Source organism: Anolis carolinensis, unplaced genomic scaffold (genome assembly GCF_035594765.1).
Source record: "Anolis carolinensis isolate JA03-04 unplaced genomic scaffold, rAnoCar3.1.pri scaffold_9, whole genome shotgun sequence".
Lineage (NCBI taxonomy): Eukaryota > Metazoa > Chordata > Lepidosauria > Squamata > Dactyloidae > Anolis > Anolis carolinensis.
The window spans coordinates 30,115,069-30,139,574 of record NW_026943820.1 but is presented as its reverse complement, the minus strand read 5'-3'; the positions used below and the strand labels follow the sequence as shown (position 1 = coordinate 30,139,574).

General features: G+C 42.3%; 1 protein-coding gene across 1 annotated transcript in view; it reads left to right on the top strand.

Annotated features, from left to right (window-relative positions):
* Positions 1–24,506, top strand: part of rspry1 (ring finger and SPRY domain containing 1) — a 28,061-nt gene that overhangs the window by 1,780 nt on the left and 1,775 nt on the right. The window contains exons 2-14 of the mRNA XM_008122324.3: positions 6,224–6,718; positions 9,737–9,789; positions 10,866–10,978; positions 12,046–12,172; positions 12,577–12,635; positions 13,736–13,802; positions 14,951–15,082; positions 15,299–15,414; positions 18,125–18,268; positions 19,382–19,493; positions 19,752–19,854; positions 23,119–23,271; positions 23,755–23,859. Coding sequence (XP_008120531.1) covers positions 6,372–6,718; positions 9,737–9,789; positions 10,866–10,978; positions 12,046–12,172; positions 12,577–12,635; positions 13,736–13,802; positions 14,951–15,082; positions 15,299–15,414; positions 18,125–18,268; positions 19,382–19,493; positions 19,752–19,854; positions 23,119–23,271; positions 23,755–23,859 — 1,631 coding nt within the window. The 5' untranslated portion in view covers positions 6,224–6,371. The remainder of the gene's footprint in view (positions 1–6,223; positions 6,719–9,736; positions 9,790–10,865; positions 10,979–12,045; positions 12,173–12,576; positions 12,636–13,735; positions 13,803–14,950; positions 15,083–15,298; positions 15,415–18,124; positions 18,269–19,381; positions 19,494–19,751; positions 19,855–23,118; positions 23,272–23,754; positions 23,860–24,506) is intronic.

The window sequence follows — 24,506 nt, the reverse complement described above, 5'->3', positions numbered from 1 at the left end:
ACTGCAAATGAGGCCACATTCTGCTCTTTGGACTGTTACTGTTTTTTGCTGGCGGGCAACATTATAGTATATGTGAGCATGGAGAAGGAAGCACTTGGCTTTTAACAGTCCCCTTAAACCTCTTTGATAATACATCTGATGGCATGGCTAGGCCTAGTATTGACTGTCTATACTGCATAATCTTGAGAATAAGTATGTAGAAGATGAAATGTCCCCAGAGAGGAAAAATGCTAAGATGAGACTGTGGGGGTGGAAAGATGTATTTCCGATGAGTAAGAGGTGCCAAGAAACAAAGGTGAAACTGAAACAACTTGAGGAATGGTGGATGAGAGAAAGCCAGAGGAATGAAATCTCTTTCGCGAGATAAGGCTATAGGTCAGGAGGCATGGACAGACTTCGGTCCTCCAGGTGTTTTGGACTTCAGCGCCTATAGTTCCTAACATCCTACTAGCTGTTAGGAATTGTGGGAGTTGAAGTCCAAAACAACTGGAGAACCGAAGTTTGCCCTTGCCTGCATAGTATAGAACATCTGTAGTTTGTACAGAAGACAACCAGTATTGCTGTTAGTGTTTGATCTTGGGAAGAGGCAAGCGGTTTTTAGGAGAGAGTGAAGGTGATTTCATCTCCTTTCTTTGAAGTAATGCTCAACTTATGTGTTCTACATTCATTAAAGAAAGGTTCTGGAGAGCCCAAATCATTTACTAGCATCAGAGGCTGCCTGCTGTGTCTATGTATGAATCACTGTTCTACTTTGCCTTTTTCTAGTTTGCTGCCTCTGGATGCAAGCAGTTCTGTCTCATTCTTACTTCGTATTTACATTGCATGGTCACATCACATTATCAACCCTGAGGGGGTTGACTTTGCACCTCTTCCTGAGTCACTGCTCCGATTTTGTTTCCTGGTTAGTTAGTGCTAATAGCAATGAGCTAAATAGACCAGTAGTTTGATTTCATATAGGCTATCTTCCCTTATTTCTAAGTTCTTCATATATAGGCGGTTTTATAGCTTCCTTTCATCTGAATACTAAGTCTGCACAGATGTTGCTTGAAGAGTTTTGTCACCTCGTATTACTTGATGTAACATAGGAGACGATATGACCTCCATAGCATAATCCAGTGACAAGTATAGCAATTGAAAAAGTTTTGTTTTGTTTTTGTTCTTTTGCTGGTACCTTGCTTCTTTGCAGTCAACTTCCCATGTTTTGGTTTAAGGCAAGAAGGAAGACCTTGGGCCCTAGATCCTTAATTTTAAAGGCTTGCTGGATGGTCACACCCTCTTCCTCATGGCACCTTCATCTTGTGATTTCTCAGCTTTGTTCCAGATAGTTTTCTCCATTCTGAAAGACTAATGCTTAGTCTCTAGCAGTGAGAGCAAATATTTTGTATGGTTTTTCGGTCCCACCCTCTTGCCTTTGGCTCCACCAGCTGCTGAATGGGTTTTCTGAGAACTTACCTGGAATTAGATTCATCCCTTTAGGCTGAAAGAGATTTGCCACCCTTGGTTGATGCATTCCTGGGTAACAGTTTTTCCAGGTGTGGTAGCAAATAAGAAGCACAACATTTATTTTCCAGCATTTCTTGCCCTTTGATTGTCACAACTAAGAACAGGGGTGGTGAGTGTGGCCAGATGAATTATGTGTCGGGTCATTACAAAAAACCTGAATTGTCTTGTTACTTTGCAATTTAGCTATCATTGTATTTGACACCATTTTTGGCATATCTTGCGCACTCCTATTTGGTTTAATACCATGAGCACCCAAGAGCTCATGCTCTCCCGCAAATGCTACTTTGGAGAAATTGGCATACAGAGACAGAGTGACATGCAAATGCAAGCCATATTTCTATCATCCATAAGAATTTAATACAGACTCAATATTTTTCCTATTAGGTGAAGCAATCTGTTGAGTATACAATAATTGGATTTATTTTTAGGGAGATGAGTAATGGGCTAGCAAAATATTTGTTCCTGATGTGTCATTTATGTGTCAGAGAGAAAAGCAGAAATTTTTATATTACGGGGAGTTGGAGGAGATGGGAATTCATTTTGCACAAGCAGACACGGTTTTTTGACTTCCTGTCACGAGGAGTCTGGTTATTTAGTCTCTTCAACTGCTGCAAAATGTCACCAGTCAGTACTGTTCCCACATGATTGTTAAGTATATGGTTCCAGTTTTAAGTGCCATGACTACATCCAATGGAAATCTGGGATTTGCACTTTGGGAAGATGTGTTGAGGTTTCTCAGCCAAATTGCTCTAGTGCCTATTAATCCACAAGTTCTGGGATTCCACAGGATGTAGCCATGGCAAATAAAATGGAATCATAGTACTGTAGTGTGTATACTTAATCCTCCCCATTGACAGGTTTAACTTTATCTGTTAATTTTGATTAACATGTTCTCTGTAGGGATCTCTAGGACCTCTAAGGCAATTATGTGGTCATCTTCCTGTGGAAGTTGATTATAGACTCATGCTGCTGCACACAGTTAGACGTTCTCTCAGGTAAAGAGGGAAGTAACTTCCATATTCATGCTTTACCCACTTTCACAGGGTTTAACCCCAGTGAGAGTAGAGAGTGTACTGTGCTGTGAAAAGGACCAACCTTTTGCCATTTAATGCTTGCAGGCATTTTCCTCCTTTTTAGCAAATCCTAGTTTCAATTGTGGCTAAGCATGAAGCTAGTAAAACATGGGGCATTGTTTGCATATACTCACATTAGTCACTCAAATTTCCTCCCTTCTGGTAATTGAGACTCAAGGAGGGTAACTCCAGATACAGGCTGCAGTGTTCTGGAGCATGAAACCAGTGAATTGCTTTTGTTTTGTTCTCAGGGTTCACTGTGTTTTCTAAATTGGAGGGCCGGAAAACTCAGTGTAATGGAACAAAAGATTTGAAGTGGCAGGTGCAAAACTCTGCTTAGAAAAAAATATATTTATTGAAGGCAGTTGTGCATTAAGGTTTGTGTTTTAAACAGTTGACACAGTTCAGAAAATTGCCAAGCATTTTCTGATTGTGGCAAGGCTAAACTCTCTTTGTATGTTGTGGTAGAAAGGCGTGATGCAAGTCGTCTTTCAGGCCCCAGGGATCATATTGTATGGATTCCTTCTCTCTGTCAGCCCAAAACTGATCTTCACAGTAAGTGACCCATATATCATTTTTGTGGTAGAAGCATTCACCTGTGGGGACTGAATAACCAGAGGTTGTCATGGTGCATGACACATGTTTCACCTGGGAGTGAGCATCTCCAACACACATAACTTACACTCGCTGTTGGGTGTAACCTGATAGAAGCCCAGTTTAGTCTCAATATAATCATGTGAATATGTTAGTGAAAGTAGGGAAATTCCACTTTAATCTCCGATTTTTGTTCCTAGGTTATAAATGTCATTTTCTCATTGGTTTTATCATAAAAATATGGGAAAAGTTTATTAAACTGCAAACGCTTTGTTTTTGCGGGAGAAACATCTAGTATCACATTTAGCTATAATTTTTCAATGAATATCTCCTTTTTTGTTTTTTCAAAGTTTGTTACATAGTGAATCTGAGATAAAAGCAGGATTCCCCTATTGGCAGGGCAAGGGGGTTTCCTCATCATCTTCAATAAGATGGAATTTTCCTTCTCCATTTAAAAAATATTAGAAAACACAGCATGTGTAATATTGTTCTCCTGGTAATTGGCTCTAGCTGGAATTTTCATTGTGGTCCAAGTGGATATTACATTTATGCCGCCTCCTTTTTTTTCCAGGACTTTGCTAATTCTAAATGCCATGCTATGAAAGGGACTGCCAGGTTATGTTTAGATAATAATTGCTCCAGTTGACCATAGACTACTTGAAATAGCTTCTCTTCTCCAAAATAAATGCACGGATGGATTCTCTAATTAATGGGGGGGGGGGGGACCCTGAGCAGTAATCAACCAAAAACCCTTTAGAGAGTTAGCTGTGATAGGTACGTAGGCTTCATTATTAAGGAAGAAACCTGGTGTAAATGGTTTTGGTGTTTGTGATGCAGGCTTCTCTGGAATCGCCTCAAGGAGTTGGTTCATGAAAGTTGTGGATGTTTTCTGCTTAAGGCATGTTGTTCAGTTAAAACTGAAAGGAGAAGTGGCTCAGTGATTCAGATCACCTTTGCTTTTGACGTTGGCTTCTTGGCAAAGAATTAGAGCAGGCCAAATATTATTTCTTTTTTCCATGGGTAGGTGATTATGGTTGAGCGTAATGAAATACTTGAGTCTGTGAATCATTGATTCCTTCATTGTATATTACAGAGTCAGCTGGGCTGAAACTGTTCCCAGACAGGTTCAAAACTGCTCTTCTGTTGGATTATAAGGATTAGAAAAGTATGTGTTTGTGATGCTCTAGAAAGATGGTCTCCAGCCGTTTTGTATGTCCCTTACCTATTGGCTCAGATCGGTTCACAAGGGGAAATGTCCATTCTATAGCTAGAATAATGTGTTATATCTGTTGCAAGAAGAGCTAGGACTAAATGGTATACTTGGAGGCGCAATTTCAGATATAATATGCTCAACTACAGTTCTAAATCTATTTAGCTGAAGAAATTAGAGTTTTTGACTTTTAAATACTATTGGAATTGGATAGTGGGGTAGGAGAAAGAGCAGGGGAACTGGCAACCGATTGACACCAGTCTTCAGTAAAGAAAATGTGAATGGAATTTATTTAGCAACAGTGGATTTTGTCTTGTATTCTTCAGATCCAGAACAGACATTATTCTGAATATATCCACTACAGTAGCTGTATTTCCTACAGTCTTTTGAAGTGCTCCAATTAATCCTTTCACAGATCTCCTGAAATAAACAGCTTGCCTAGGAGTCACCAATCACACTTGTGACTGTGTTTATTTTACCAATTTTCCCCTTCTGTGCATCTGAAATAGCGGAAGTTCCCAGGGAACAACAGTAATTTTTTCTCGTCTGGTAGTTCAGTGAAGCCTTCGCTCAAAGGACAGCAGTTGGATCCTCTGTGGGAAAAATTCCGTATTTTCCTGTCTTTAGAGTTGATGACTCTGGGTTGTAGTGGGTACTGTATGTACTTTTATGCTGAATAAAAGGGGAGAGAGTTGGGTGTCAAAAATCCTGAAGTGTATCCTTAGTGTTGTGCCTGGAGCCCACAAAAATAGAGTTCTTTCTCCAAGAAATGTGTGTCTGATGCAATCAGTTGGCAAATGTGCTGCTAAAAATACATGCGGCAGTCTAGAGAGAACAGCTGAGAGCAGTTTGTCATTGGGAGTCCTCCTCATTCCTTGAGCAGCGGGGTTTAACCAACGCAAGGTTGGCTTTATCGCCATTAGCACTTCCCAATGTGTGTGTCCCTGTGATAACTAGTGACGATTGAAAGAAGTATTTTTTGCCAAGTGTGGCAACAGGACTTGTGGTCTGAGTCAGACGAACGAATCGGAGAGAGTTTTGCCTCGCACAGTTCGCATGTTCCACCATCCTGTGAGAAATTCCTCACTGTCTGAGTCATGTTAGCCTTTCCTGCTTTTCTCTCTTTGGTGCAAATACTTGATGGACAAAGCTCCTTTGGTAAAAGGCGGCTGGAAAGGAAAGGTTAGTGATGCAGAATTGGACACGTATCTCTACTATCAAGTGCCTATCTGTTGTTGTGTATGCATCCACATGCGTGATCGTCGTGCTTAATCTGACACCCAATGGGACCAAAAGAAATGTAGCAACAGTTCGTACTTAATTTTTCAATGACTTGAATGAATGAATGAATGAATGTATAAGGGAAGCATGGTTTTCTGTATTTGTCCTGGTTGGTTTTCCATTTCAAGGCTACTTTTATGATCCAATAGTCCCGCTAGTGGAAAACTTGCCATAAGCAGCAGGATGTAGGGTTCATGGAAACTGATGAGGTCATTTGAACTTTTTTTCCGGTTAGAAAGTCATTCATTCTTGAGTGGCTAGATAGCTGTGTTGGGTAACTATTCAGCATGTCAGGAGATGTAGATGTGCTTACCATATTTTAAAATACAGTATTTTCATTCATATTCTGTGCTGGTTTGGCCTAGCTAATCTAGCCAGAAGAATTGTGGGAGTTGAAGTTCAGCAAAGTTTGCAGGGATAGGGGAGGAGGCTCCACTTCCTCCCCTCTGCCGTAAAACATAAAGGTATGCTAGGCTTGTTTTTGACTAATTGTGACGAAATCTGCTTGCCATGATATCGCAGTTTAATCTAACTAAAGTTATTTTCTCTGCTTTCTTATCAGACCTTCTCTTGGATGACCCATGTCTATCTCCAGTGATAATGTCTGGAAGGAGGCCAGCCATTTCCTGTCTGTTCCAGTTATTACAAACTCACATGATGCGAAGGCCGCAATTTAGTACCCAAAAGACATTGCTTTTAAAGTTGTCTAGATGATTGTCGTCGCTTTTGTGGTGTTCTTTGTGACCAGAAGCCTTCTCCAAGGTTTACGGCAGACTCTTGAGCAGCACGTTCCCCGGTGGCTGCAAAGCTTGGGAGCCAACAACATGGGCAACTCCTGCGTCTGTCGAGAAGACAGTGGACCGGAAGACAACGCGGAATCCAGGAGTCGCCAGGCGGAGAGCAGCAGAGTCCCTGCGCCTGAAACAAGGAGCCATCCGAGGGACCCCGTACGGCCTCCCCGTCGGGGACGGGGCCCCCATGAACCCAGGAGGAAAAAACATAACGTGGATGGATTAGTTCTGGACACGCTGGCGGTCATTCGGACACTTGTCGACAAGTAAGTACTTCCCTCAAAGCCATGTTGCAGGGAAGGAGTTTCCTTGGCCGCAGCTGATGTCGTGTTCGTGTTTTGCATGCACAGTTATGTACAAGGCATACAAACCGATGGCTTTTGTATCAAGAATGGAAATCTCAGCAAGTTCTGTTGGGAAGATCGACGTCTATGTAGTTCCCTGAGCTTCTGCCTTGGTTTTGAACAGTCCTTAAGCAGTCCTGTCATTTCATAGCCCGATTATGTTAAGCTCGGTCACTGTGAGGTTCTACCACCAGTGAAAGGAAGTAATTTCTTTCTTCTTGTTCTTCCTTCCTTCAATATTGACTTTTGGATATTATTATTGTTGGTTTCAGTCAACCAGAACTCTAAAGGTGGAGGTGGTCAAAGTGCAGTGTGTGGGCCACAGGTGGCTCTTCAGATCTTTATGAAATTGTTGTGGGGCACCTTCAAGGCATTTCAACTTATGGCAGCCCTAAGGCAAACCTATCACGGGGTTTCTGGGGCTGAGATTATGGCTCCTTCCACACAGCTGTATAAAATCCCACATTGTCTGCTTTGAACTGGGATAGAGAGCAGTGTGGACCCGGATAACCCAGTTCAAAGCAGATATTGTGGATTTTCTGCCTTGACATTCTGGGTTATATGGCTGTGTGGAAGGACCCTATGTGACTTGGTCACCTAGTGAGTATCTATGTATAGCCTATTGGTGAATTAAAGATCGAGATCAAGCTACTGTACCTTACCATTGCTTTTTTGTTCTGCTTGTGGGCTCTCCACTTGGGCAGAGTGTAAAGCAGGATGCTAGATAGTGTCAGCCCTTGGATTGTTCTGGTATAGCTGCTCTTTTGATATGCACCTCTTTAACCACGATGGTTTATGATTGTTGTCATAATCAGTCGTACACCCTTGGTCAAAGCCAAATAGCAACTCCCCGTACCTGCCAATACACTTCCCACTGCCCTGTTCTACACTTTTTTTCTAGGGAAATGCTGATATGAGAAACCCAAAGTAAAACCACTTTTTTTCTTCTCATCTCCCTAGAGAAAACAGGAACCTATGTATTTGTGCCCAAAGGTCTGAGGCTTGATAGTTTGTGAAAGTTTTATGCAAAGTAAGACGAATTGCATCCATTTTCTGGGTACCACTCCTTCACCTTAGAGCTGCCGTATGTCAGAAATGAACTGAACGTACACAACAATAACAATAAGATGCTTGCTTTTATCTTGTTCTATCCCTGTTGAAAGATGGCTTGGGTTCATTGCTGGGAGAAAGGCAGCATATAAAAGTAAATGATAGCATTGTGAAAGTTTGGTGGGCTTTAATGTTTTGCTTAAGAAAGCCCTTGGTTCTCTTTGAATAAATCATCCTGGTGTTTTCATTGTGGTTGCCGTTGAGGTGAAAGTGAATGCAACAATGGGTGTTTTGTCTTTCTAAGTCCTGAAGGTTTCCTTTCCAGATGACGTCCCATGTTTTGCATTGCCACTTTTGATTATTTCTGTTGTATCTTGATCTCGGCAAGGGTGTTGACAGCTTCCTTCCTGCCCTCATTATCTACGCGCTCTCTGCTGCTGTCAAAACGCTCTCTCTTTCGTAACTCCTTCGGTGTTCGCTTCATTCTGTGCTATGTGCCAGCTCTTTCTTTTTCCTGGCAAGGAAGGAGAACTTCTCCCAGCCTCTGGGCATGGCCTGAAGGCAAATGATTCTGCAGCTCTGCCAAAACAAAGACCTTCTGGGATGGATGTATATATGTATATCCTTACTTCATTTGAAAACATTTACAGCATTAAATAAGACTATTTTAAGAGGTTAAAACCTTTAAGTAGTTAAAAACACCAATTAAATTTAATTGACAGAGCAGAATTCCTACTTGAAGAGCAATGGACTCATTTTGTTCCCCTCTGCCCAGCCAAGTATATTCAAAGAACTTCTCTTACAGCAGTGGTTCTCAACCTGGGGTCCCCAGATGTTTTGGGCCTTAAACTCCCAGAAATCCTAACAGCTGGTAAACTGGCTGGGATTTCTGGGAGTTGTAGGCCAAACACATATGGGGACCCCAGGTTGAGAAGCACTGTCTTACAGAGACTGTTCTATACATAGTAGTGACTGAGGTGCATATTATAAGACAGCACGTCAGTGTTAGTTGTGTTCAGATTGTGGAATTGCTTAGCGTTGGAGATCCATTCCCCCCCATACACATTTTTCAGCCCCTAACCAAGCATTCTTCCTTCACTTGCCAGGTTTTTAGTTGCCAAACCTCTTTGCTTTTAGTTTTAATATGCCGCACCAGCCACTACGTATTATTGATTGCCTTGCCATCTTTCGTTGGCTGTCCTTTGATTTAAGTGTTTTAAATGGTTGCAAGCTCCATATACCATAGAAGAGTTTCCCTCCCCAATCAATAAACGAAATGTCTGGGATCCTTGGGCTGGAAGGCAGCCCAGCATTCTCTCCAATAAGTGAGATGCATAAACGTTTTCAGTCTTTGAGCCCTGCTGTTCAGGGTCGATTATGGCAATGATCTCAGGACTCTCTGCCATGTGGGAGAAGGGGCCTGGCTTGCCAAGTTGGGAGCACTGTTTGCATTTTCAGTCTTGCAGACAGCTGTTCTCACCACAGCTGTTTTTTGCATCATGTGGAGAAATTCTGTGGTCTAGATTTCCATTCATGGCTCAGCCAGATGTGTTGAATTACCCACCTTTCTCTGCTACCATTGCCACGTGCATCTAAAAATTGTCATAGTGGTTGGCAATGATTTATAGAATTGTAGAATCTTGAGGTTGGAAGAGACCGAAAGGTCCATCTTGTAAACAAAAAACACTATTACAATACTCTTGAGAGATGGCCATCAAAGCTCCGGTTGAAGGCTTTCTAAAAGGAGAGGCCATAACTTTCTTGCTTCTTCTTTGTCCACTACATCACATGATACTTAAAAGCTAAGAGTCCAAGTTGGAGATGCTGACACGAAATCTTTTGGTCTGTATTTGTGATTGTTTTTATTATCTTATTTTTCTTTTTTTCTAGTGATCAGGAACCTCCTTATTCCATGATGACTTTGCATGAAATGGCTGAAACAGGTACCTCAGTGTTCTTACGCAATATTCTGGTTGTGCTTGACTGGAAAACCATTTAGCTCTGGAAAAAAGCTTAAAGTTGCGCTGGATGTTTGTTTCTGAGAGTTGGGGCAATTTATACTGATTATCTAAGTAGTATCACAACTTGACAATAAGCTCAGTAAAGCGGTAATTAGCTTAATATGTGTACCTGTCTAATCTGGCTAAATTTATGAGGTATGTTGTTGCAAAATCATCCTGCCAGCTGCCACAAGGCTCAAGCTAACAAGCTTTTGGAGCTCGCTCGCAAATATGGTTGCTCAGATCGGTAAAGAAAGAACTATGACGTCGGCTTCCAGTTTGAGGGGGAAATGGCCATGTTTACAGTAGCTTACCATCAGAAGAGTGCCATTCTAGTCGAGTTTTGTTGTTTTATATGTCTATTTGTTTTATTTAATTGCATTTTGTTTATATTGTGTTTTGTTTTATGCTCTGTTTTTAGGCACTTTTGTGCCGTGTGTAAGCTGCCCCAAGTCCCTTCGGGGAGATGGTAGCGGGATACAAGAATGAAGTTGTTATTATTATTATTATTATTATTATTATTATTATTATTATTATTATAAAATAGTCAAATAATGTCTGGAGAGCTTAATAGGAGAAGGAAGGAGTGCTGCTATCTCTTTTAAACTTGGCAATGTTTCAGACAGCAGAACTCTTCTGCTCTGGTTAAGATTGGCCCTACCAAGACATGATTGCCTTAGGCTTAGGTTTGGAGCTTTTGAAACTGCAGCAAATTATCAGTTGCTTAAGCCTAAACACAATTGTTAGTCTGATGTAGAGAAGGCGCATGTGATCATTAGAACTTCAATATGCCGATGATAACATAGTCTGTGCGCATTCAGAAGAAGACCTACATTTGTTCTGCTGTTGAGATGCTGTTGGTACAGTATGTGATTGTTAACTCTTTAAAGGGAGGTTTGAGATGCGTCCTGTAAATCAGTTGTCAAGGTTTTGCTGAAATGAAAACTGATTCTTTTTGGGATGAGCCTCCATCTATTCTTGTCAGTCTAAGATACCTTCCTTTCTCCTGTTGTTGGCAGATGAAGGCTGGCTGGAAGTTGTCCAATCGCTAATTAGGGTTATTCCATTAGAAGATCCCCTGGGACCAGCTGTTATAACGTTGCTACTGGATGAGTGCCCGTTGCCAACAAAAGTAAGTTCAAGGAAAAGGCATCCAGTTGGGGGTCTGCGGCTGCCATTGGGATAGGGCTCCTTCTTGCCCTGTTTTTAATCAATGCAGGCTTCAAAGGGACTAAATCGATCTCTGTTACTTTAATAGATTGATGTCAGATTTACATTCGGCCACTTAATGTTGGTCCAGTTTTTGGTTGCTGTGAGTTTTCTGGGTTGTACGGCCGTGTTCCAGAAGCATTCTCTCCTGGTGTTTTGCCTCCATACAGCCAGGAAAGCTCACAGCAACCCAGCGATTCCGGCCATGAAAGCCTACGACAAGACATCCACTTTCTCTGACTTTGGAAGCTAAATGGGGTTGGTCTTGGTTAGTGTTTGGATGGGAGACCACCAAGAAATACCAAGCCTAGGAAAAAATCCTGGCTACCAGCTAGAGTGCATAATAAATAGGGGATTAAATGGACCACATGCCTGAATAATTATGAAGCCATTTACTGTTCTGCTGTCAGAAATATACTGGGCAAAAGTTACCCTTGCAAACTGGATGCCAAATTAATCAGTAGTCGGCCTATTTTTTCTAGGATGGGCAGTAGTGACCATTTTCAAACATTTCCCTTGTTTTGATGTAATTTAAAACATTTTAAAAAATCTTTTCCTTTATATTGCTACATCATCTGTAGGGCACTGTTCTCAAAGTTCACCTGCGTATGTGGATGTGCATAGAGAAACTCAGTCTTATGAAACCATTTGGTAGATTAAATTGGAGTCCTGTTTCCCACTGAGTCAATGGGAACCTGATAAGTCAGAACTATTGTAACAGCCATTGTTTCTGCAGCTCCATTCAGTTGGAAGTGACGCTGATTTCAGGCCTGTGGCTTCCAGGCTTCGTATGGGGTTTGAAGTATTTCTTGCCTTCCTGAAAATTCCACAACCACAGTATCACAAAACAGAGGAGACCACTGCTTTCATTGCTTACAATTTTAAGCTATGGGAGGGATGGGTTCTTGAGCTTTCCTAGCGACTTATTGAGTAGGAGAGAAAACGTAACTGTGCCTTTTCATTCAACAACATGCGAATTTCCCCATTTAGGATGCATTGCAGAAGTTGACGGAAATCTTAAATTTAAGCGGAGCCGTTGCGCGCCAGGATGCGTGCCACCCTGCCAAACATCGGAACACCACCGCCGTCCTGGGCTGTTTGGCAGAGAAGCTTGCGGGTAAGAGAATTATCAATATTTCTGTGTCACAGAGAGGGTGGTGAATAGTATGGTGATTTATCTCCAGCTTTCCCTTTTGGCCTGCCCTCTGCTCACAGTAAATATAATTGCACTTCCTCAGCCATCATACACATAGTACATAATCCCAAGTCCTGGATCAATGCTACATAAGTCTTGAAAGCAAGTAGTGAGTCTTGAGGACCCTTAGCTCTGTTTCTCCACATCCCAACATCTACAAATACGTTATTTGCATGGCTGGTGTAAAAAAATAAGTTGGCAATTGGCCATGAAAAGCTCTGGTGCTTACTAGAATTTTCTGCCGTCATTACTCCAAAGTAAGATAGCATGGGAGCAACCTTTTGAAGAAGTTCCAAGTGAGTGTTTCATTTCTAATGTTTTTACAGGTCCTGCAAGTATAGGTTTGCTCAGTGAAGGAATCTTGGAATACTTGCTGCAGAGCTTGGTGAGTATCAATTGTTACATAACTGCTCTAAGTTCTCCCTTAAATGTTGTGGGTTTTTTAAAGTACCAGTGGACCTGCGCACCCCGAAAGTGCTGCTCTGAATTTCCACCGTGCCATGTGTTTATAGTTGTCATTTTCATTCTCCTTTTCAAAATGCCTCAAGTGATGTACAAAATAGGAATATTCTCATAGAACCAAAACTATAGCATGATTATATTGTTTAAAACTGAAGTGGGCAGATTTCAAGCTGCACCTTTCCCTTTAACCTCCATGTCCGCTTACCAGAGCAGCAACAAAGGGTCCTTATTTTCAGTTCTAGAATCCTTTTTTTAAAAAAAACAGAAAACCCCACTTCCGTTCCTCTTCACTCTAGTATCCTGAATTAGAGTGAAAGGACTTGCTTTTGTATTTTGTTTCTGTTGTTGTCAGTGTTAGAAACACCTAGAGGTACCATATATACTCGAGTATAAGCCAACCCAAATATAACCTGAAAGGGAGGTGAAATCTTCTGAACAGGGGCACAGGCAGCAAAACAACTACAGGAGTGTTGGCCCTTCCCAATGCTATACAACATTTGTATGTATGTGTATACACACACACACACACACATATATAGCCGGAGTTCCACTTTAAAAAGTACTTGTTCTGACTAACTTCCAAATTGTGCTTAATGGATGGGCAGGAATCTCCTTGCAGGATATCCAGAGCATTTCATCCTATCTGCTTCTTGGTCCAGATGTCACAGTCCGGTCCTCCGTGCAAAGCAATGTGAAGCACAGTCCAGTATTGGCTCCTTCCTGCCAATCATGCATCCCTTCCTCCCTGCATTTTGTGGGTGGTTCTAACTCTTGTTGCCAAGATGCCTGAATCCAGAATAGCTCACATGTGCAGGACTTTGCGTTGTTTCTTGGATCTCTGAAATAAACTCGGTCTTTAGATCGTTCCTGCTGTGTCAAAAAACAAATATTTTGTTTTGACAACGCAGATTTGTCCTGCACAGCATCTTTTTTCTCCATGTGGGAAAATAACAATAAAAATATATTGTGTGCAGGGGCTCCCTAGGGGAATACTATATCCCATAATTTTCTTCTTTGTCTTAGGAGTTCCAGTCCCACCCAACAGTAATGCTTTTTGCACTAATAGCCCTGGAAAAGTTTGCACAAACAAGTAAGTGTTTACTTGCAATATACTTTACTGGAAGGGGAAAGGGGGGGGGGGTCCCAAGGTGTCTCCTGGGGATTGCGGGGGAGGATTTCACCTTCCTGAAGCTGAGCATGAACAACCAGGAGCTGGGCACAGCATGTAGTGATATTTCTTAAAATATATGTGTTGTTGTGTGTTTTCTCGACTGTCTGGCCATGTCCCAGAAGCATTCTCTCCTGACGTTTCTCCCACATCTATGACAGGCATCTTCAGAGTTTGTGAGGTATATTGGAAAAAACTAAGCAAGGAAGGTTTATGTATCTGTGGAAAGTCCAGGGTGGGAGAAAGAAAGAACTCTTGTCTGTTTGGAGGCCTGTGTGAATGTTTTAATTAATCACCTTGATTAGCATTAATGGCCTCCAACAGACAATAATAATAATATATAATTATAATAATAATTTTTGTATCCCGCCACCATCTCCCCGAAGGGACTCGGGTGGCTAACATCGGGCCAAGCCCAGAAAAGACAAAGTGTATACAAGTTAAAATATAAAACAAACAATAAAATAACAGGCAGTATAAAATCAAAATAAGTTCAAGCACAATTATATATAAATACATAAGACAAGGTAAAAAAAGTTTTAAAATAATCTCAAAGAGTTCCTTCCTTCTCCCATCCTGGACCTTCCACAGATACCTAAACCTTCCTTGCTTAGTTTTTTCCAATATACCCCACAACCTCTGATTCCTGCCATAGATGTAGGCGAAATGTCAGGAGATAATGCTTCTGAAACATGGCCAGACAGCCCGGAAAACACACAACAACCCATATATTTTAAGAAGTATCACTACATACTGTGCCCAACTCCTATTTTTTCATGCTCATCCTCAATTGAGGATGGGTTCTTCATGAAAGACACGGATGTCGTGAGAAAACTCCTAAAGGTCTCTCCACTGCTTCAAAGTTAGATAATGGCCAAGGTGCCACGAGCAAGATCTCTGAATGTTTGGGTGTCACATGATTTACTCTTAGAGACACACACACGCAAAGACCCTTCCACTTTCTGTTCCCAAGGTTTGGAAGACTGAATCTGTTTGCATGCTTGAACTGCTCCTCCCCTTGCCCTCCTGTGGCATTTCCATTGAGCCTTTCCTCCCTCTTTCAACTCCAGGTGAAAATAAAGTGACTGTTTCCCAGACTTGCATCAGCGACCAACTTGTCCTGTTAGAGAAATGGATGGATAATCCGGACTACTTAAAGCGCCAAGTCGGTTTCTGCGCTCAGTGGAGTTTAGATAACCTGTGTAAGTAAGACCACGTTGTTTTCCATACGCATCAAAGGGTTCAAAACACCGTGTTTTGTGCAGACAGTTTAAAAAACAATTGGTGCTATCACATGGGGGATATAATATTGGTCTTGAAATCTGGATGAAACCAGAAAGGCATCCGCAGCTTCTGCCTAGAAGCAGAACAGCAGAGGATGGCAGGAAAGTTTGACTCTTTTATCTTCTCTCTTGCAGTTTTGAAAGAAGGCAGGCAGTTTACGTACGAGAAGGTTGACTTGACCCACATTAACGCCATGCTGAATAGTAACGACGTCAGTGAATACCTTAAGATCTCACCGCACGGGTTGGAGGTAGGTTCTTGTTCCCCTTTTACTTCTAAGGTGCTGTGTGTCCCTCATTTCCCTTGAGGTCTCTTGCTGGCTGTCAGGCTGTGTCGTCTGGGTTGGGGACGTTGGCAGGGGAGGGCTCTGCAGCGCGAACACCACTGGCGGCATCTCCCGAGTTGCCAGGAGGTTTAGTCGTCAGTGTCCTGCCGCATTCCAGCACATTACACAACATGCTCTGCATTGCAAAGCTATTCAATGTGATGATGATAAAAAGTGAAACAGGAACAATAATAAACAATGAGCCTCTGAGTTAAATCTAGGTCAGTGCATCCCACCGTATCTGGCCGTCTTTTTCCCTGTGCGCCAGAGGCCAAGGGCCGTATTTGAGCACATTGTCTGCAACTGTTTCTGTCTTCACTGGAAGCAGAGTCCAGTACTAGCACAGAGGACACCACTTTGAGTAGCACTGACCTAGATGTCATTCCTATGGTAGATTGTAGCCAAGAGCCTGTGTTAGGTTGGCCTGGTGTAAGTCTACATTTATTTAGTCAAGTGCTGGATGAGCTGCCCAGTCTTTCTGCTGAATGCTGTGCATGTATAACCAACTATATACAGTAGAGTCTCACTTATCCAAGCTAAACAGCCCGGCAGAAGCTTGGATAAGTGAATATCTTGGATAATAAGCAGGGATTAAGGAAAAGCCTATTAAACATCAAATTAGGTTATGATTTTACAAATTAAGCACCCAAACATCATGTTATACAACAAATTTGACAGAAAAAGTAGTTCAATTCGTAGAAATGTTATGTTGTAATTACTGTATTTACAAATTTAGCACCAAAATATCACGATATATTGAAAACATTGACTACAAAAATGGCTTGGATTATCCAGAAGCTTGGATAAGCGAGGCTTGGATAAGTGAGACTCTACTGTATCTGCAAGTACCCTTCTTATTTGTACAATCCCAGAGGATCAAATGGGCCCTGATGAGTATTTACATATCTTCCAAGACAATGCAACTCCATTGTCCAGTGGATTGCATTCACGCGACTCTGACCAAATATAAACCTTACACCATTGCCAGAAAAATACACCCACAATGCGTAATGATAACGTAGTCTGTGCGCATTCAGAAGAAAACCTACAAACCACTCTAAACACCTTTGCAGAAGAATACGAGATGCTCAGACTCTCATTGAACATAGAGAAAACCAAAGTGCTCTTCCAGCAAAAGGCGCCAGCCAATCCCTCTGCAAGGCCAGGAATACAGCTTAATGGCGTAACGTTAGAAAATGTTGACCATATCTGCTCCCTTGGCAGTTACTTCTGCACAAAAGTCAACATTGAAATGCAACACCGCCTGAGCTCTGTGAGTGCAGCATTCTTCCGAATGAAGCAGAGAGTGTTTGAGGATCGGGACATCGGTAGAGATACCAAGGTGCTTGTTTATAAAGCCATTGTCCTCCCAACCCTGCTCTACGCCTGCAAAACATGGACCATCTACAGACGTCACACTCAACTTCCACCAGCGCTGCCTCTGAAAAATCTTGCGAATCTCTTGGGAAGACCGGTGGACAAATGCCAGTGTGCTGCAAGAAGAAGCAAAGACCACCAGCACTAAAGTGATGCTCTTATGCCCTCAGCCCCGCTGAACGGAAGGCCACGTTGTCCGAATGTCCAAAGATCAGTCTCCCAAAGCAGTTGCTATTCTCTCAACTCAAGAACGGGGAAACAGAAGGTTGGTGGACAGGAAAAGAGATTGAAAGCAACCAGGCTTTGAAACTGCAGGGCTGTTCAGTGCTAATCAACAACACAATTCCCACTTTTGATTGGAAAAGGGGTGTGACTATTATGCAGTGAAATAGCATCTGAGTTTGATTCTATACTTTCTGTGTCTGTTTTCTAACTGCCTTTCCCCTGAAAGGGAGGATGATCCAGCCCCCAACAAACAGCTTCCTTTCTGTTTGTTGTTGTTGGTTTGTTTGTTTTTAACTGCCTTGCTCAGCGAAGGGGGAGGGAAGATTCCCCCTTCCTTCCTTCCTTCCTTCCTTCCTTCCTTCCTTCCTTCCTTCCTTCCTTCCTTCCTTCTTTCCCTCCTCCTTTCTTGGAAGGCAAGGCAGTTTACAAAGCCTGAAATTGAGCTCTTGGAAAGAAGGAAGGAAGGGCAGAGCTCAGAGACCTCCATTTCTGTTTAAAAAACAAAAAAACTTTCCTTGCCATCAGAGAAGGAAGGAAGAATCAGCCCCAAACGGCTCTGTGAATATTATGAGAGAAATCCTAAAATACCAATTTTGGGCCACACCCCCTTTTCCCCCAATTGAGGTGCGACTATTATGCGATGAAACACGGATGAACACATACCATTTATGTGTTTCAAATGCAATTTTTATCCTGTATTGTTGTTTTAATTGATATATTGTATTACTGTTTTATCTTTTTATATTGTGATTTGTATCATGTTGCTTACATTTTGTCCTTACGTTGTCTGGGCCTCTGCCCCATGTAAGCCGCCCCGAGTCCCCGCGGGGAGATGGTGGCGGGGTATAAATAAAGTTTTATTATTTATTTTTATTATTATGAATTTGCAATTCAGTAGAATTCAGGAAGCCCCGCGTCATGTTCCACAAAGAGTCTCAGGGGTTGGATCTTCCAGCCAGCCATTTCACAGCGGCCCTGAGAACTTCCCCGTAGACTGAACCGCTTCCCGCTTGCTGCCCGTTTTGTTTGCTAGGCCCGGTGCGACGCCTCCTCTTTCGAAAGCGTCCGGTGCACCTTCTGCGTGGATTCTGGCGTCTGGTATTATGAAGTCACGGTCGTCACGTCCGGCGTGATGCAGATCGGGTGGGCTACCAAAGACAGCAAGTTCCTCAATCATGTAAGTCCTGCCTTCTCCTCCCTTCGGAACCTCCTTGCCAAACTATATATTCCTACACCAAGTACACACGCAGACGGTTCTTTCCCTGGACTGTTAAAGCATGGCAGGTCCGCCAGCGTTATATTGTGAATTTGCAGCTTCTGGTTGAAGCCAATTATCAGTGGCATTGATACATCTGTGTAGTTGAAGTTAAAAAATTTTCGGGGAGGGAGACAGCATATGTTCCTAATCTCTTAACCATACAGACAGACCATGAAAGCCTTAAGCATGATTAAGAGATTAGAAAAATTCCTGTCTCCGCTATGTCTCAAAATTCTTCTGGCTGTTTGCATAAATGGTGTCTAAAGCAGAATTAAGGACAGAAAGGAGAGCATCTGACTTGGCCTTTTTGTCTGGAAATAGAACTGGTGAAGCGGGAGAGCTTTTTTGTGCCGTATATAATAGTAGTAGCAATAACAACAATAATAATAATAATAATAATAATAATAATAATAATAATAATACATCACACAGTCATAGACACTTGGGAAGTGTTCGACTTGTGATTTTGTGATACAAAATCCAGCATATCTATCTTGTTTGCTGTGTCATACAATGTCGTTGTGTCGATAATAATAATAATAATAATACATTGTTATCTTCTTATTGTAATTGGAAAGTTCCTCTAGAGTTGGAGCTCCTCTCTACTCAGAATTTTCGGCTTGCCTGCCTAGGAAGATTTAACGCAGGGTCATTGCAAAAGTTCCTTTTAAAGAAGAAGTTTTGAAATATCAAGTCAGGGGATGCTGTGGTTTTAGCTATGAATTGGCTTTTAATTAGTTTTAAGGGGTTTAACTGTTTATTGTGAATATTGTTAATATCTAATTCTGTTTTAATGTTGGTATGTTTGGGTTTTTAAAATCGTATTGTGTTGGTTTTACTCTAAGCCGCTTTGAGTGCAACCGTACTTACTCCTGGTCATTTGGCCGACACAAACCCAGGCGTAACCCCCACCCTCCCAACTGTGAGCTTACATTTTCAGGACAGTGTGATTCCTATTCTCTGTTGTTGATTTCTGCTCGTTCTTTCACGATTCAAGAAAATTAAACACTACCTTCTTTTGTTTCTGTGAAGGAAGGTTATGGCATCGGGGACGACGAGTACTCCTGCGCATACGACGGCTGCCGGCAGCTGATCTGGTATAATGCCAGAAGTAAACCGCACTCCCACCCGTGCTGGAAGGAAGGTAACTCTGTCCCTGCCTTGCCACACTGCCTTCTGCCTTTGCTGCTGAACTGCTTTAGGTCTCACCCGAAAGAGTGTGTACGTTCAGTACATTAGAGACTCCCTGCCGTCTCTTCCATTCCCTCTTAAAGCATGGATTCCAAAGCATTCATGCTTGGGTTATGAGGGTTCTTTTGGCAGTAGGCACGTGGGAGGGTGTGTGTTGTGTTTTCGTCAGAGCGGTAACCACCTTTGTTTTTGTCTTCACGCTTGGCTGAAGGTGACACAATAGGATTTTTGCTGGACCTGCAGGACAAGAAGATGGTTTTTTATTTAAACGGGAACCAGCTTCCAGCCGAGAAGCAAGTCTTTTCTTCTGCTGTGTGAGTACACAATGCCTTTGAGGGAAATTTAAAAATTCACACTGTTTTGCAGCACTGGAAAACACCATCAAATATGTATTTGTTGGGTTGCAAGAAAGGCATAAACGTCTTGCGATGGCAGCAGGAAGAAACTCATGTGCTTGCCTTGGGAAAACATTAGTCACCCCAGACCCAGGGCTACCCTGTGCCTTGGCCTTTGTTTCGCTGCTTTGTGCTGCAATCCCTCTCCTCCTCCGTTTTATTGGCCCAGCAAATGCTGCTAGTCCCAAATAGCATTGCAAATAGAAGTTCTATTCCAAGATCCACAGCCATACCATTTCGTGCGGCCCCACAAATGCTGGGCTACAACTCCTGCGTTCCTCATCATTCGACATCATGACTAGAGCGGATGGGAGTTGGGATGCAGGAACATTTGGCAGGCTGCATTCTGTTCTTTTCAGTCAGGAGAATGTAGTTTGAATGTAGATACAAATAGATAGATACAAGTCTTGCGAATAGGGTGTCTGACTTTAAATTTCCCTTCAACATTTCCCCAACCCCAGAGCCACAAGGGCTGTTGGGTTGCCATGCCCATTATCCCCAGTGAGCATGGTGGATAATCAACAAGGTTAGGAGTTGTCATTCAATAACATCTGGGGACCCAAATGTGGTAAAAACTAAAATGCACCAAATACTATGTCAAAAAATATAGTTGGCTTCTGTATCCACTGATTCTCTGTCAATGCATTCAGCAGCCTTTTGAGGGTAACCATAAGGCAGATGTGGCCCTCCATAACACTGGGGGGGGGGGGGAACAGTTCCTGTTTGAAAGTGTTTTGCAAGGAGAAGATGGGGTGATGGCGACAGGGGACAGGGAAAAGGCAGAACTACTTAATGCCTTCTTTGCCTCGGTCTTCTCAGAAAAAGAAAGCCATCTTCAACCTCAGCAACACGGAATGGACGAAGGATTGGGGGAAATCCAACCCCAAATAGGGAAACAAGTTGTCCAGGAACACTTGGCCTCTCTAAACGAATTCAAGTCCCCAGGGCCAGATCAGCTACACCCAAGAGTACTGAAGGAACTAGCAGAAGTTATTTCAGAACCACTGGCAATTATCTTCGAGAGTTCTTGGAGAACGGGAGAAGTCCCAGCAGATTGGAGGAGGGCAAATGTGGTCCCTATCTTCAAGAAGGGAAAAAAGAACGACCCAAACAATTACCGTCCGGTCAGCCTCACATCAATACCAGGCAAAATTCTGGAAAAGATCATTAAGGAAGTGGTCTGCGAACACTTAGAAACAAATGCGGTCATTGCTAATAGTCAACACGGATTTACCAAAAACAAGTCATGCCAGACTAATCTGATCTCTTTTTTCGATAGAGTTACGAGTTGGGTCGATACAGGGAATGCTGTGGATGTAGCCTACCTGGATTTCAGTAAGGCCTTCGACAAAGTCCCCCACGACCTTCTGGCAAACAAACTAGTAAAATGTGGGCTAGACAAAACTACGGTTAGGTGGATCTGTAATTGGCTAAGCGAACGAACCCAAAGGGTGCTCACCAATGCGTCGTCTTCATCATGGAAAGAAGTGACAAGTGGAGTGCCGCAGGGCTCCGTCCTGGGCCCGGTTCTGTTCAACATCTTTATTAACGACTTAGACGAAGGGTTAGAAGGCACGATCATCAAGTTTGCAGACGACACAAAACTGGGAGGGATAGCTAACACTCCAGAAGACAGGAGCAGAATTCAAAACAATCTTGACAGACTAGAGACTAGAGCTGAAACTAACAAAATGAAGTTCAACAGGGACAAATGCAAGATACTTCACTTCGGCAGAAAAAATGGAAATCAAAGATACAGAATGGGGGACGATGCCTGGCTTGACAGCAGTGTGTGCGAAAAAGACCTTGGAGTCCTCGTGGACAACAAGTTAAACATGAGCCAACAATGTGATGCGGCTGCTAAAAAAGCCAATGGGATTCTGTCCTGCATCAATAGGGGAATAGCGTCTAGATCCAGGGAAGTCCTGCTCCCCCTCTTTCTATTCTGCCTTGGTCAGACCACACCTGGAATCACACTGTGTCCAATTTTGGGCACCACAGTTGAAGGGAGATGTTGACAAGCTGGAAAGCGTCCATAGGAGGGCGACTAAAATGATTAAGGGTCTGGAGAACAAGCCCTATGAGGAGCGGCTTAAAGAGCTGGGCATGTTTAGCCTGCAGAAGAGAAGGCTGAGAGGAGACATGATAGCCATGTACAAATATGTGAAGGGAAGTCATAGGGAGGAGGGAGCAAGCTTGTTTTCTGCTGCCCTGCAGACTAGGACACGGAACAATGGCTTCAAACTACAGGAAAGGAGATTCCACCTGAACATCAGGAAGAACTTCCTCACTGTGAGAAGGGCTGTTCGACAGTGGAACTCTCTCCCCGGGGCCGTGGTGGAGGCTCCTTCCTTGGAGGCTTTTAAGCAGAGGCTGGATGGCCATCTGTCGGGGGTGCTTTGAATGCGATTTCCTGCTTCTTGGCAGGGGGTTGGACTGGATGGCCCATGTGGTCTCTTCCAACTCTACTATTCTATGATTCTATGATTCTATGTTTTAATTGCTCAGCCCTGTTTAATTGCGCAGCCCTTATTTTGAAAGTAGTTGTTTTACTTGTTTTACTTGAGAAAAATATTTTTTGTGACTGCCACAAATTAGGTTGAATTGGTTGAGACTCTATGATGAAATAAATATTCCTTGGAAAACTAGAGCAAAATGTGCTGCAGGATGTCTCACAAAAACAAAGTTTTGGCAGGTTAATAAACTTTCCCCATGTTTTTAAGATAGAACCAATTAGGAAATGACATGGATAACCCAGGAACAAAAATCATGGTAGATAGTGAAATGAGTTTGACACCCCTGAGATATATATAATAATAACTTTTAATAATAACTTTATTTTTGTACCCGCCTCTATCTCGGGGCGGCTTACATGGGGATGAGCCCAGCAACAACATAGGTTTAAATACAATCAGTAATTTAAAAACAATATAGCAATATAAATATAAAACAACATAACACATCAATTACTTTAAAACCTGAACATCAATTGCTACATATACAGAGGGTACAAAAACTCTGGGTAAAGTCCATGAATAGAATAAGGATGAGCAGGGGAAGAATGAGGGAACGGTCGCATTAAAACACCAAAACATATAGAGTGAGGGACAATGATAAAGTGCAGTACAAATTTGTAAACAGTATAGATATACCTAGCTGATATTTTCCTCCCTTTTGTTGTAGGTCTGGCTTCTTTGCTGCGGCGAGTTTCATGTCCTACCAACAGTGCGAGTTCAACTTTGGAGCGAAACCTTTCAAATACCCGCCATCCGCTAAATTTAGCACCTTTAACAATTATGCCTTCCTGACAGCAGAAGAGAAGATCATTTTACCCAGGTAATGTTTTCCGCTTGAGCAGGTTGGTGAAGCTGGGGAGCAAGAATATATACTCTCTATACTTTGTAGAGTTTGGCTCAACAGACTGTGATAAGCAGAGAAGATGGTGTGAGATTTCCCGGTGCCTGGAGTCTCAGCAGCCTGCAGCTTGTCTTGGGGGACAAATGAGTTCACCTCAAGGCTGCTTAGAGGAGCAAAGAGAAGGGGATTGAATGCACGGTTTTCAGTTCCCCCTGTATTGATAGGCACGGCTTTAGTTCTTCCATGTGCTAGTTCTCGTGCCAGATTTTAATTCTGTGTTCTAGCAGAGATGCAGAACACTCAGCCTTACATTATGGCTGTGCTGATTTGGTTGCAGGTATGAGACTGGGATGTTCATCTCTATGGCGTGATGGCATATATAATCCTATACATTTCTTCTGAGCCTTGGCTGTTTCCCTGACAGTGTTGGTTTCATTGCCGTTTGGCCTTTCTCGCCCTCAGACACAGACGCTTGGCCTTGTTGAAGCAAGTGAGCATCCGAGAAAACTGCTGCACCCTTTGCTGTGATGAAATAGCCGACACTGAACTCAGGCCGTGTGGACATAGGTAACGTTCGTATTATTTGTATGTGGGGTGGGGCTTTTTTTGGTAGTTTGCCATTTGTTGATATGACATAGCTATGTGCCTTATTATTGGAATTCTGTATTGCCTTTGGAATCCAAGGCAGCTCACAGAGATAGTAAATAATACATAAGATTAATAGTAAAAGCCAGACAAGACCAGCTATAAAAGCACAGTTAAATTAAAAAGGCAATCTAAAAGTGTAGTTTTATATGTATTTTAATGTTTTTATGTTCCATTGTGTGTGTGTGTTTATTTATAGATGGATAGATAGACTTCTTTTAGAGAGAAAAAAGCAGGATGATGAATATGATGATGATAATAATAATAATAGATATATTAATGTATTTGCTCTATTTTAATTACATTGTGTCATGTGTGCTGCTAGCTGCCTCGGGTCCTATATTGGGCGAAAAGTGGGATAATAATAAAGTTTGTTTATTTATAGATGGATAGATAGCTAGACTTCTTTTAGAGAGAAAAAAGCAGGATGATGAATATGATGATGATAATAATAATAGATATATTAATGCATTTGCTCTATTTTAATTGCATTGTGTCATGTGAGCTGCTAGCTGCCTTGGGTCCTATATTGGGCACAAAGTGGGATAAAAAAGTGGGTGGTCTAGGGG